This window comes from Ranitomeya imitator, chromosome 10 (genome assembly GCF_032444005.1).
Source record: "Ranitomeya imitator isolate aRanImi1 chromosome 10, aRanImi1.pri, whole genome shotgun sequence".
Taxonomy (NCBI): domain Eukaryota; kingdom Metazoa; phylum Chordata; class Amphibia; order Anura; family Dendrobatidae; genus Ranitomeya; species Ranitomeya imitator.
In genome coordinates this window covers 35,487,078-35,501,600 of record NC_091291.1, presented here as the reverse complement: position 1 = coordinate 35,501,600, position 14,523 = coordinate 35,487,078, and the positions used below count along the sequence as shown (strand labels likewise).

General features: G+C 42.2%; 1 protein-coding gene across 1 annotated transcript in view; it reads right to left on the bottom strand.

Annotated features, from left to right (window-relative positions):
• Positions 1-2,495: 2,495 nt before the first annotated feature.
• Positions 2,496-14,523, bottom strand: part of POLD1 (DNA polymerase delta 1, catalytic subunit) — a 121,566-nt gene continuing 109,538 nt past the window's right edge. The window contains exons 25-27 of the mRNA XM_069741876.1: positions 7,516-7,568; positions 6,298-6,395; positions 2,496-3,098 (exon numbers count right to left, since the gene is read on the bottom strand). Of these exons, the coding sequence (XP_069597977.1) occupies positions 3,002-3,098; positions 6,298-6,395; positions 7,516-7,568 (248 nt within the window). The 3' untranslated portion in view covers positions 2,496-3,001. The remainder of the gene's footprint in view (positions 3,099-6,297; positions 6,396-7,515; positions 7,569-14,523) is intronic.

The following is a 14,523-nucleotide window of genomic DNA, read 5'->3' as shown; positions in this document are numbered from 1 at the left end:
ATCCCGCCCCCACCACTGATTGGCAGCTTTCCGTGTACACTGTACATAAGCTGCCAATCAGTGGTGTGGGCGGGGTTATACGGAGCACAGCCTTCAGAGAACTGGGAGATCTGCAGCAGAGAAAGGCGGTAATTAATTATAACGACAGCACGCAAACCGGCATTGTTGGAATCAGGGTCTCTGTCCCTATAGCTTGTATGTATGTGTGTGTGTGTGTGTGTGTGTGTGTGTGTGTGTGTGTGTGTGTATATACATATATATATATATATATATATATATATATATATATATACGCACACACATATACACAAATATATACACACACATACATACATATATATATATATACCGTGTATGTATATATATATATATATATATATATATATATATATATATATGTATATATATATATATATATATATATATATATATATAATATATATATATATATATATATATATATATATATATATATATATATATATATATATATACACACACACACACCCATACATACATATAAATATACACACACATGGCAATAACGTTGTGACAGATTCCCTTTAAAGAAGGGCCGTTTTTGAGTCAGATGCACCAAATGAAATAATTCGGCACACCTCCTTAGTCACCATAAATGCTACGACTCGAAGTAACACTTCTGGCATGGAAAATGCCTCCATTATTGCAGATCTTTATTGCCACGTCCGACCTCAGCCGCGCCCATTTTGCTCAGAACTGTTGTGAAAACGGCAAAAGTTGCAAAACTTTTTGTGCAACACCGGGTTGCACAAAAACTTTGCGACTTTTTCAAGTGTTTTAACACCTTCATGAATTAGAGCTCATGTATCAATTTTCACTAAAATATCGTCCACTTGCCCCGTACCGTAGTCCGCTGTGTTCCGACCAGTGTGAAATTACTAGGGTCGCCATACCAAACTGCCCTCCCCACCCCCCATTAAACTTCACATACAGAACAAGTAACTCTTCCCCAGACTTTTCGTCCCGGTCTGCAGATGTTCCATCTTCTGCCGTCAAGTGCAACTAACAATGCAAATAATGTGCAGGTAAGTGTGACGTTACAGTCATGAACGCGCTGGATACATTCGCGGGGTAGAACATGTTTCCTGCTGTTTGACTTTGCAAGAGGCGAACGACGTGAAGTCTGCAGGGCTGGCACAAGTTGTTTGTTGCAAGCGTCCAACATATGTTCAGTGGGTATTACAAAATAAAAAGTATTCTGCAATACAGACAAAGCACACATCCTTGTAAATCTGCAGATAACATCTGCAAGGAAACAGATTAACTTATCTGACACATGCCTCCACCCTGAGCCAGGAGGCCCCTGGGCCTTACACATGTTTTTTTTTTTTCGACTTAAAAAAAGAAAAAGCTTCCGAGACAAAGTTTTTAACACAGTAAAGGGCCCAGCTTTTTTTGTTTTGTTTTGAAAATTATTTTTTTCGTTACTGAAAGAGGTTGAGAATGAAATAAAAAATAGTTTGAAGATCCAAAACTAGGAAGGGATGAGACTAGTCCCCGATGACTGACAGGTGTCTCACTATGGGATCTCCAAACGCTCCAGCTTTTCAGAGAAGAACATACCCCTGCTGCAACCATGCAGCCTGGCCATAGTTTGGGCAGCGCAAATCGCGTGACAAATTCCCTTTATGGGTTTTGGTTGTGAAATATTTCCTAACCATTTTCATTTTTTTTTTTTTTTTTAAATAATTTTGTCCAATATCGAAAGTTATGAAACTTTCCAAATCACTTTATTAGAGGCTTTGTCTTTCTTCCTGTAAAAAAAAAAAATCCGCATAAGTAACTTCCAAACTTCCTGTTTTTCCCCAGTCTATTCGTTGCCTTCAACGGCACTTATATCAGAATGGAGTACAGATGATGGCAGTGATGGAATTACTACATTTTCAGCAGCTGCGCGTTCAACCAGAACTGTCCATCTCCTTTTACTCCTCAGCTCAGCTCCTGTATGTCACTAGCTCTCGGGAGAAGCTGCTGTAGTAGATGGTCCTGATAAGCAGAAGACTCAGTCACTGCCATCATAAGCACTCAGACTCATCACTGCCATCATCTGTACTCCACATGAGTAGGTTTTTCTGCTTTTCCTAAGAATATGCTCTACAGCAGAAACAAGCCAAGATGACCCCATATTAAAAGCATCTGCAGAACATCAATGAGAAAACCTTTACCATTCATGGCTGTACAAACCTTGTTCTGGACATGATGATCATTGCCTTGAGAACTAAAAAAAAACAATGTACAACTCATAATAGAAAAAAATATTAACACATCAAGTGCTTGTATTAAATAACTATGCTTCTACCATGAGATATCACTCACCGCCAAGTGTTGTCCTCTCGCACCTTCTAAGTGTGACCACACCAAACCCAAGTTTCACTGTCTTATGAAAGAATCAGACACAAATTCGAAATTAATTTCCATAGCTCTGTCTCGTTAATACAAAAAGAACAAGGAACAAATAAAGTCAAAACTATTTTTTATTCAATATTGGTATAAAACATGACAAAAAAGGCAAAATAATTCCAAAACTATACTGAAAAAAAAATCCAACAGAGTCGTTAACTCATTTCACTCATCGGAAAGAAGGTCCTCCGTCGGAATGACAATAGAGACAGTCCGCTCTATCAGTCATCGGTTACAGACAGAGGCTGCTTACACCGGCGCAAGTGAAAAACCCAAGATGTTGATCCAAGAGTCGATTGTGTGCGCAGGATCCCAGACTCGTACAAGACCTTCAAACCAGCTTATGATTTCTTCAAGTCATGGACATCTTGACGAGTGCAGAAAGTAACCCAATGCTGAGATTTGCCGCTTGCTAAAGTCTGACATTCGGAGATTAGGAAGGCCTACATTTTATATCTGGAGGAAGTTCATGTAAGAGGAAGCTTATGGCTGCAATAGTTTTGGCTCAATATTATAGTCATTCAAGCCTGTGCTTTTGGTTCTCACACGAGGGTAATGGTGGTTACCAAACAGGAGGTCCAAATCGCTGGATCAGCTTCTCCTGGTCATCGAGGTCCTTTTGTACCTTCTTTCTCATGTAGAATATGGGGCAGTCACGACTGTGAAGCAAAGCATAAGGATTTAAAAGGGTAGAAAATATAGAAGTTAGAATGATTCTGGATTGACGTTGAATGAGGGACAAAGTGGGATGTCTGATATTTTGATTATTATGGTTAGTTATCACTGCTGGGACAGCTTTCCTACCCATGTGGATTTTGCCCTCACATTGCTCAGGACATTTGTTGGAAGGCAACTGGTTATCTGGTCCATTACTTGGTGCCATGTAGCCTCACAACTCTCCCCCAACATATGATGTTTCGGCTGTTGGTTTTCAGCCTAAACAAGCCACTGCTAAAGTCATTTGGCAGCGGCTTTCTCCTTGTGAAAAACACTTGACCGGTCAACCTAGAGGACCACTTGTGTATGGGGGAATCAACAGAGATAGCGGTCTACCGAACAAACGCTTATCCGTCACCTATCTCATGGGTATGGCCACATTTAGGCCACACAATTGCCCTCACGCAGATGTTCCTCCCGCAATATAGTATACTTTTCCTTCCAGTCCAGTTCTACTAGACGTAGAAGTTATGTGTTTGTGGCTAAGGTAAGGGATGCCAGCTGACGGGCCATGTAATGGTCATGAATGGTTATCACCCAGTTACACTTACTGATGCAGGAGACAAGTCAAAAATTGTCAATTTGACTATTAAAAAACACTAGCACGACCAAATTTATGGGTTTTTCTAGTATTTTGGAGAAGAAAAGTCCTTCATAGAGAATTTATTAGTTACAACATTTCGGCTCCGGTCCCATTGAAAAAATCTGACCATCGTTCTGGAACCCAGTAATGGCCACCACGCCTGACTATACCTCGTACATATGCTACCAGCCCTGAAAGACCATAGGGTCACCTGTCGACACTCCTTGTGTTATGACAAAGGTGGAGAACTGAACGAGGAGTCAATGACTGCACCTATCTCAGGTCAATAAATCAGGATCCGTCCTGGGTGATATTCATTTTATCCCATGACACTTTTATTCCCGCAATGAAACTTATTTTTCTTCAGCGAATATCTTTGCTATGAGGGTTCACATTCTTTTATTTGCAAGCGTAAGATTCGAAACTTATCATGTATTCACCGCTGCGTTATTTTTTCCCCAAATGCCGGACAGGTAATATATCTAATCACATAGCTGGTAGGTCCGCAAGAGAACCCATTTAACCCCTAACCGATTCACTTTCGTTTTTCCTACCCCTCTTCTAAGGAGCCATAACATTTTTTTTTTTTGCGTCTACACAGCCATAGGAGATTTAGTTTTCAAAGACATCATTATGTCTTAAATACGAAAAAAAATCCAAGTGCAGTGAAATGCTGATAAAAAGTGGAATCCCCCCCCCCCCCCCCCCAAATAAAAACCCAAAACAAAACCCTTTTTTTTTTTTTCACTTTTCCGGCAATGGATTTGTGTGAAGACTTGCTTTTGTACACACCAACCTGCAGTGTTCATTGCTATTATTTTGGGGTACATTTGATATCTTTTTGGTGGGAGGTGGAATAATCGAAAAAAAAAACAGCAATTCTGGCGTTTTGATTTTTCTTTTGCTTTACGGTGCTGGTTAAATAATGTTATACTTTAAATTGATAGGATATGCTTATTTCTTAATTTCCTTTTAGCATCGGGCAAAGGGATTGATTTACACTTCTTTTAATTCATTTTTAATATTTTTTATAAATGTTCGTTATCTTTTACGTATTTTTTCGTCCCCTAAATGGACTTGATCCAGTGATCGTTTGCCCTATACGTTGCGATACATTGGTATTGCAGTATATAGAGATAACAGATGTCCTTTATAAGAGTACACAGGCGGTAGGGCGGGGGCCAATATCAACCCAATGTCACTCCGCAATCAAGTGGGGCAACTGGCGATAAGAAAGGATCGTGTCTATTAAATATCGATGTCAGAGGCTGAACGTAAAGTTTAAATGGTTAAACCGCTGTCTCCTATCACTGCTATGAGAGGCAGGTGCTGGCTGGATAACACAGCCGGCTTCCATTGTAAATGATGTTCCGGAGGCTGCTCGATACAAGCCCTACCGACGTGTAACATACATGGACCTTGGAAAAAAGAAGCTTGAGCATTGCTTGGGGTTCGGCTTCTTTAACCCCTGATGATAACAGCAACTCGCTGGAGGTTAGAGCTGAACTCCCAGAGGGATGTGTAGCATTACAAGTGGACATTGACATGGCCGGTGCCCCGGGACGGCAGCCGATCTGCACATGGATACTAGCCGGGGGGAACTCTCCTCTGTGAGGACACATGGACGGACAGGGGACAACCTCTCACATACATCCAGTCCATCCAAAATCTGTGTATCTGAAAATAGGTACACAGTAAAAAAATAAATAAATAGAAAGGGTCGTGGTATCGCTAACCGAAAATTCCTCTGCTATCCACGGTAAATGCCGGATCGCTCCCCCGCCTCCTCGTTCACTTTTACGTAGACTTAATTTATGAATGCTGTAAATTTCGAGCTGTTCGGTAGGAAAACAAAGCTGCCATAAAGCACTGCGGCTGTCAGTCTCTCTGCCTTTTCTCATGGACCTTTGTACCCGAGCTATAGACATGAAGTATCTCCGCGACGGTTGTGTGCAGCCAGCACCTGCCGCCAGGTCCCGGGCACTGCGAAAGACAGTTTTCCCTCAGCTGCAATGATAAGGGATCTTTTGGGAGCCATATTTCTAAGCACACACGTACCGAGGGCCATATTCACCCCACCCCTGGCAGCTGGCGAGCGGGGCAGGGAATTTGTATCTGGATAAGCTCCAGTTTGTTTTTCCCTTGGGAATTTGGAAGTGTCTATACAGGAGCACAGATTGCAAGCCGATACTGTACCAAAGTGTCTGATGCGGTGTGAAGCCACTGTACAACCAATCTGGGCAGTCGGTTCACCTATCACTAAGAAACAGGTGCGATTAATCCCAATATTAATGTATCAATGAGACCATTACACAGTAATGTCCTGATCACGTAGGCCCACGTACAGTACGGCTCATAATGCCCTCACTAATGGAAGGGCAAGTATGTGTCCCTTTAAGGTCAGCTCCCAATAAAGAGTATTTCCATGAAAGTTGACATAAGGCGATGACAGTCGACTATTATTGTGTTCCCAAAAATAGGTCATGTGGCCTTCATAAATATAGATCTTCCGCATTATGCCCGGGTCAGATCTCACATCACTTTTCCACGCTCCTCACCTTGTGCATAGGACGTCCTCGTGTAAACTTCCCTGACAGCGTTGGCATTGAGTCCAGAGGCGAGAGAACTTCTCTTCTAGGGAACCAAGGTGAGCCACCTGCGAGAGAGAATATGGGGAAGAGCTCGGCAAAACTCGCGGCGTCTTTATTCGGTCATCGCGTTTTCTCACCATTTTCATGTATCTCAGTAGAAGTCTGGATTAGCACACTGTTCCCTAGTAGAACGGCGCGTTGGACTAGCTAGGTGTGATTTTAGTTCTTTGAATCGGCAGATATTTCAGACATATATTTAGAGGTATAAGAAGTGATTTTTTTTTATACATATAATACTAGTTACCTTTAATAATATTGCACTAGGTTTCAGAATCTTCATTCATTTTCAGAACCCCTGATCGAGGTTTAAGATTTTTTTTTTTTATCTTGCTAGAGGGAGTGTCTCGCTCACTAATATAGGCTGGGTTCCGTGAGGTCACAGCTTCTATCCTGCACTTATTTCATCCTTTTTCTATAGCCTTTTTTTCTCTGCCCTACTGGAGATATATTTCGACCGCAGAAGAAAAAGCGTGTCTAAACCCTTTGCCGAAGCAAGAGAGCAGAAAGAGCCATCAGAACCAGGAGCTCTAACAGATTATTACAATTTTTGCTAAAAGTACTAAAGGGATCTGCAGTCACTCTGCAGCAGCAAAATGGTAGAAACGATTAATTAGAACTATTCAGACCGTTGCCTGACGTTGCTTCCCATAGGAAGCAATTGTGGAGGTGTGCAAAGCCTGAAAAAGAACACTTCATTTCCTAAATTCAATATGGTGCCCTTAGGCAATGGGCTGAGCAAATTCCAGAAGTTTGATACAGCTTCAATACATTAATTGCTGGCACTTATAATATTTTATTTTTATTTCAGAGATCAACTAATAAATTTGCAGGATGTAAATAGGGATTATTTGAATGAAATAATATACTTTAAATGCTGAAACTTTGTTGACGTCCAGATTTCAGACCCCTCTTACTGTCCCTGCCACTTCCAAAATCGATCCGACATACACAGACCAAATTTGTGTGTGCCAGCGCGTGTCGGAGGGGCTTGACTGACTTAGCTTAGATTAAGCCCTTCCACCTTTATTTAGGCCATGCTGGGAAAGGAGGCTGGCTTTGCAACTCATACGAGACCATTTGTGCATCTTAAATATCACTGCACGCCTCCTTCAAAGATCCACTCACCTCCTTCTGGTGCAGCTCAGATTCTTTCTTCTTACAGTAATTGCAAACAGCACCTAGAAGAACAAGACACACATGGTGAAGTCGAGAAGGGGATAAAGTGGTGCCAAAATATTCTTCTGGTACATTACTATTAGGAAAAACAACCGTAATGAAATTACAAAGACATGGTGTATTTTAGATACCAGCGTACCAGCAGAGGCTTGGGTGTAAGAAGATGCTTCAGGAAAACAAGGGTGATGTATATTGTCTTAAAACTATAATACGGTAATTAAATTTGGACAATCTGAGAAAACACCAAATTCAGTCACTAATTGGCTGTGACATTCATGCCAACATAATTGGCACATAGTCCAGTGGGGAAATGGCAGTGGTTAGAGAAGCAGAGGGTTTAAAAGGAGTCATGTTTTTTTTTCCTGTCACCCCGAAAATCGCGGGTGAGGTAATCCCACCGGCATCAGGGGCTTATCTACAGCATTCTGTAATGCTGTAGATAAGCCCCCGATGTTACCTCAAAAAGGAGAAAAGGACGTTATATTATACTCACCCAGGGGCGGTCCCGCTGCTGGTCAGGTCGGATGGGCGTCTCTGGTCCGCTCCGGCGCCTCCCATCTTCTTTCCATGACGTCCTCTTCTGATCTTCAGCCACGGCTCCGGCGCAGGCGTACTTTGCTCTGCCCTGTTGAGGGCAGAGGATAGTACTGCAGTGCGCAGGCACCGGGCCTCTGACCTTTCCGGCGCCTGCGCACTGCAGTACTATCCTCTGCCCTCAAGAGGGCAGAGCAAAGTACGCCTGCGCCGGAGCCGTGGCTGAAGATCAGAAGAGGACGTCATGGAAAGAAGATGGGAGGCGCCGGAGCGGACCGAAGACGCCCATCCGACCTGACCAGCAGCGGGACCGCCCCTGGGTGAGTATAATATAACGTCTTTTTCTCCTTTTTGAGGTAACATCGGGGGCTTATCTACAGCATTACAGAATGCTGTAGATAAGCCCCTGATGCCGGTGGGATTACCTAACCCGCGATTTTCGGGGTGACAGGTTCCCTTTAAAAAATAAATAAAAGAAAACCTTTAAACTTCCTCTGAAAACTGCTGATCATTAAGTATTGTGAGAACAGAAACATTCCTGAAGAGGAATACTCGATTTAAACGTTTTTTTTTTTTTTTTTTTTTTTTAAACAAAATGAGGATTTATTTGCTACTTGATGAGCTGTCCCTAATATTCATCACATAATATCATCAATTCCTTATTTACAGTTTGTAAAATACAACTAAAAGTAAGACAGAAAAAAATAAAACGTAACTGTAAAATCAGACTACACACAGGATTTGTTTGTAGTCTGTTACCATGGAAACACAGGTGCTGTAGAATCAAAACAGCAGGATATTTGAAAATGAAAGACCATTAGGAAAAATGTTCTATTGTTTGAAATCTAGATGGACCGGAACCAATAAAAAGCAGCAGTTTGCAAAAGTGTAAATACCATTTAACTATTGGTTAATTTTCAAAAAAAATTATCGATTTTTTTTTTCTTCATTTTTGCGTTTGTGGTCCGTGAATTAAAACATTTTATTATTCATCAATGGGTTAAAAATAAGTAGAGACTTCTTCCAGCTTATAGCGTTCGTTATTCTAGTACGCAAACTTTGGACAAACCTCTGTGAGCTTAGTTTGCTACAATGGAGTCCAGTAGGATTAGCTCACAGAAGATTGCCTAGAGGATACATTTGTAGAAAACCCTAACCTGAAAAGAATTCAGGTTAGATAAGTTTACTAACCTCTGCCTGATATTAGTGAATGAAAAGATGTCAGAACTCTCAAAAACATTGAGGAAATGAAACAAAAAGTGTATTAGAAAGTTGCAGAACTTTCATCGTTCCGAAAGAGAGACTTTTTTTGGGGGGGCTAATCTCAACCAACCAAATTAATTAATAGGCCACAGCCCAACAGTCGTGCACCACACGGATACATAGCATAGTACTAGATAAGTACACAAATACAGATTTTGCATTAGGGTTGTTGAGCTTTAGGATCTGGCTACCACTTTTCACTTTTATCACTACGCTTAAATGGCAGAATTGCCCTCTTATTCAGCGATAGTAAGAGGAATAGTCAGGATTGCCCCCGTTGGAGGCAAGAAAGCAGAGAATCAAACCGTATTGTCGAAAGTCTCTAGTCCCACAGTTCTGCTTTGCTGCTCATTGCAGAACTCAGAACTCACAGTCAGCACTTTTAAGGGATGCAAAAGTTTTGGTCGGGACGGTTTCCTGTCACTTCTCCGACATCCAGCTCAGCAACATACTATAAAAGAATATACATCCCTCAGTTTCCCCGTTCTGTCGCGCTGTTTCAACTTTTATGTATTTAGACTTGGTTGACAACTATTTGTTATAGCGTAAAGTTTCTGTTTAACCCTTGACAACCTGTATTGTAGTAGTAGAAAATGCAATTAGGCGTGCTTCAAGGATCGTATGGAATCTGCCATGATCAAGTCCAACACCGTCCTAGTCCCTGTTGCTGTCATAACTTTACCACCATCAAACAGGGACCTCCGCTACCTTGGACTGCATCACAAGGTATTTCTGCGATGCAATATCCAATATTCCAACGTCTTCAAACAGCCATAAATCAAGGTCTGTAGATAAATCACAATGCCCAAACTCAGACCTACCTATGCCGCTGTTGAGTTTGGGTCAGGGTGCCAGCGGTCTGTATAAAGAATGTGAAATAAATCCATCTGGACTGGGAATTACTGTGGCTTTGCGGCAGGGCAGAATGCGAGGCCGGGCCCCATTGTTTTGGAGATGAGTGATGGTCACATCAGTCCGATCACCAGCACCGATCCCCTATGTCAGTGTTCCCCAACTCCGGTCCTCAAGAGCCACCAACAGGTCATGTTTTCAGGATTTCCTTAGTATTGCCCAGGTGTTAGTTGCATCACCTGGACAGGCAAGCATTCAATCGCCTGTGCAATACTAAGGAAATCCTGAAAACATGACCCGTTGGTGGCTCTTGAGGATCGGAGTTGGGGAACAATGCTCTATGTAGTGCCTATGTGATAAATGCTGTGTTCACTTTAGTGCAGAATTAGAATAAATACGCGTGTAGAAAGTATTTATTTTACGTGTCCATCTCGTTACCTGAACGCAAATTATTATTTTTCATATCATCACTTGAATTGGGAAAACAAAATAATCACCCACAAAGCAATAAAGGTCCTTTCAGTCCTCCCGGCTCCTAGTAAAATCATTTATTTGTTTAGATCTTTCAAGCATTGAGCATGCGATAGAGAAGACCGAATATCTGCATGTTGGGAACAAGTCACCACTGTGTCCTCGTCATTAAAGAAAAAAACGTAAGACACATTCCGTTCTTACCCATTTTCTAGTTTTGGGAATATTTGTTTGTTTTTTTTAAAAAAAGATAAGGCAAGGTAACAGAAAAAAATACTAAAACAATGAATTCTGGAACATAATTATTACTGTCAGGATAACCTTCATTAACACAGTGTTGTAAAATGAGGGATAAAACCCATTTGGAGGTGCCATTAGTAGACAATGTACGCGAGACATCTAGTAGACATGTGCTGGAATATGCACTTTCGGGACGGTTAAACCCACTGTTTAGGGCTGACATTTTAACAAAAATGAAATGGTTTACCCCGGTTTATCCTTCCATGATGGAGATGGGAATTACTATGTTAAGGCTTCTGACCATGGTTGGTGGAGCTATGGAAAAACATTTCTATGGGAGTTAGATGACGAGAAGTCATTTTTTCTCTAGTACACAAAATAATGGATGGCTTTGCCACATCCAACTTTTAGCCGATTATGGTCTCCATTTGGTTTCTGTTTTAACCATCAGCTCTTCATCCAAAAAAAAAAAATAGAAACCGATCAAGGTTTCTCAAGCTTCTTCTAGCAACCAGTCACTGAAAATCGGACAGAACGAAGATGACATTCATGTCCATTCACTAGATTTACTCGGCAAGTGAAATAGAATATAAGGTGAAAAAACCTTGTGTGTGACTTTGCCTTACAGAAAAAGCATAGCTCAGCTGCTCTCAGTTGGTCTGGTAGTTCTACCCCCAATGGTGGGAGCCTAGACGGAGTCATTAATGACCGAGATGAGGAAAACCCTTTGAATGAAAAAGTTGGAAAAAGCTGGAGCTGGCGATACACGTAAAATAGCTGTCATTTGTTCGGCAGGAAGCCATCTCCGACAACTCCCCCACACGTGAGTGCTTGACTTGGCCAAGTGCTCGTGTGCATTCATGAAGAAGAGAGAAGGTTACTGCCAGACTCTTCTGGCAGCGACTTATCTCCCCTCGAAACAAAAGGATGGAGTATTGAAATCTCAACTACCAGATACTTCTCTGTCGGGGGACACTCAGGAGGCAAGTTGGCCAAAACCACCAAGATTGGTAGGTCTGGCCAACTTTTCATATAATGTGTATGGGGGCCCTAATGTGTGTGCAACCACTGTTCCTTTTTTTAACGCTCTATAAATGATCAATAGCTTGATAATGGTCAAACAAGAAAAACAAACAAAACACCTCTTCCAGGTTTAGGCTTAGAAGAAGTTGTTCTGAGGGCCTAGTCACCATCTACATGATCTAGTTTCATCATGATCTTTGCTGTTATCATTGTACACACAGGACATACCTGGAACATCTAGTAGGTTATTTGTGAGTTATCAGATACCAAATAGAGCCTAGAAGTGATCGGCTCCAAGCAACTTACAAATGTGTTCATCTGCTGGACCTGTAGGCCACAGCCTTGACCCTTTAGTGGGCACCTTTAACCTTGACCTGCCCCTCAGCCTGATCATGACGCCTAACATAAAATGGAATAAACAAACCAAAACAACAGAACTGATGATTAAGCAATTTCCTGACATTTCATATAAAGAACTTTGGAAGTCAAAGTCAATCAAGGAGATGTTTTTTTTGTGCAAAGCCTCTCATTTGCATATGTAATAAATTGACAGAGTGCTTTTCATATACAATATCCATGGTCCGGGCTACACTGCTGAGTATTGACTAGGATGTAAATTGAATCGATAGGTCATAATAGTGGATGCACTAATCCTAGCGACAAGGTAACCACACAACACTAATATTCCTAGAACAAAGTCTTATCTCCTCCGTGAGAAACCTATGATCAGTGCTGTCTACATCTAGCATTACTTACGAGAGCCTTCTTGGGCATCTAGATAACAAGTGAGGAGTCTGTTCTTGTTGGGAAATTAAAGAACATGGTGTAGCAAGGAAATAAAATAAAAAAAATGCCATTAAATTATGTAAAAATCATATAACGTGATTTTATGCTTTTTTTTTTTTTATTTTTAGAAGTGTAACCTACGATACAAAATTACAGACCTCTCCATTCTTTGTAGGTGGGAAAAACTTGCAAAATTGGCTGTGTATCGAATACTAAGGCTATGTTCACACATAGCGTCCTGTCCCTGCGGGTTCTCCCGCAGCGGATTTGATAAATCTGCAGGGCAAACCCGCTGCGGTTATCCCTGCAGATTTATCGCGGTTTGTCCTGCGGGTTCCGCTGCGGGATTTTACCCCTACTATTGATGCTGCATATGCAGCAATATGCAGCATCAATAGTAATGTTAAAAATAATAAAATCATGATATACTCACTCTCTGATGTCCCGATCTCCTCGGCGCTGCAGGCGGCGGTCCAGTTCCAAAGATGCTGTGCGACCAGGACCTTCGTGACGTCACGGTCATGTGACCGCAACGTCACCGCAGGTCCTGGTCGCATAGCAAACCTGAGACCAGACGGCCGCGTGCAGCGCTGAGACTTCAGAGGTGAGTATATCATGATTTTTTTATTTTATTTTATTTTACTCAAATATGGTTCCCGAGGCCTGGAGGAGAGTCTCCTCTCCTCCACCCCGGGTACCACCCGCATATTATCCGCTTACTTCCCGCATGGTGTGCACAGCCCCATGCGGGAAGTAAGCGGATCAATGCATTCCTATGGGTGCAGAATCGCAGCGATTCTGCACAAAGAAGTGACATGCTGCGGGTTGTAAACCGCTGCGTTCCCGCGCGTTTTTTCCCGCAGCATGTGCACAGCGGTTTGCAGTTTCCATAGGGTTTACATGTTACTGTAAACGCTATGGAAACTGCTGCGTACCCGCAGCTGCGAAATCGCCGCGGTTCCGCGGTAAAAACCGCAATGTGTGAACATAGCCTTATTGTCCTCACTGTACCAGTGTACTCAGCTGCTTCTCCTCCTCTATTCCGTGCTACCCATAGATCGGACTTCATGCACAACGTGACAGGTTCCCTTTAAGGAAAAGTAGGGGTCTAATAGGTTGAGAAGTCAGATGCTTAAGGGATGGCCTTGACGTTGCCCACTACTGACATAAGGTGCCCATTCAGTTGAGCATATTGGCATGGCGTTACCTGAGCAATTGCTTGCTGCTATGTGACAAATGCTTAAAAGGGTTGGCAAATCTAGCTTCTTCATGAGCACAATGCTCCTCTGCCTCCCAGTATTGTGCATGCCGGCGGTGTGGTACACTCATGAGACTAACAGTTTAGGCCAATGACATGGTTGCTGGTCAGAACCAGGGCTGTGGAGTCGGTAAGCCAAACCTCTTCCGACTCAGACTCATCAATTTCCATGACACCGACTCAGTTTCCACCAAAATGGGCTCCAACTTCCGACTCCAACTCCACAGCCCTGGTCAGAACTGGGCACTATCTCATACTGCAAGGCTTGTAAACTCATTGTATTCATTGCTTTTAAGACACCTGAGGAAGGCTGTTCGCAGGCGAAACGCTTTGTGGTTTAAATTAAATTTATTCCTATTTTTATTCATAATTTTCCATTAATCTTCAGGAGTTTTCTCAATTGTCTGGAAGTGCCTAGCACCTGGATCCCTCAACTCTAACAGCTACAAGAGGAGGCTTTGCACCTGTTGCATTGTGGGAGCGCTGAAGATGGCCGAACCAGCCAGGTTCAGAGCTAAGCTTGCATGCTA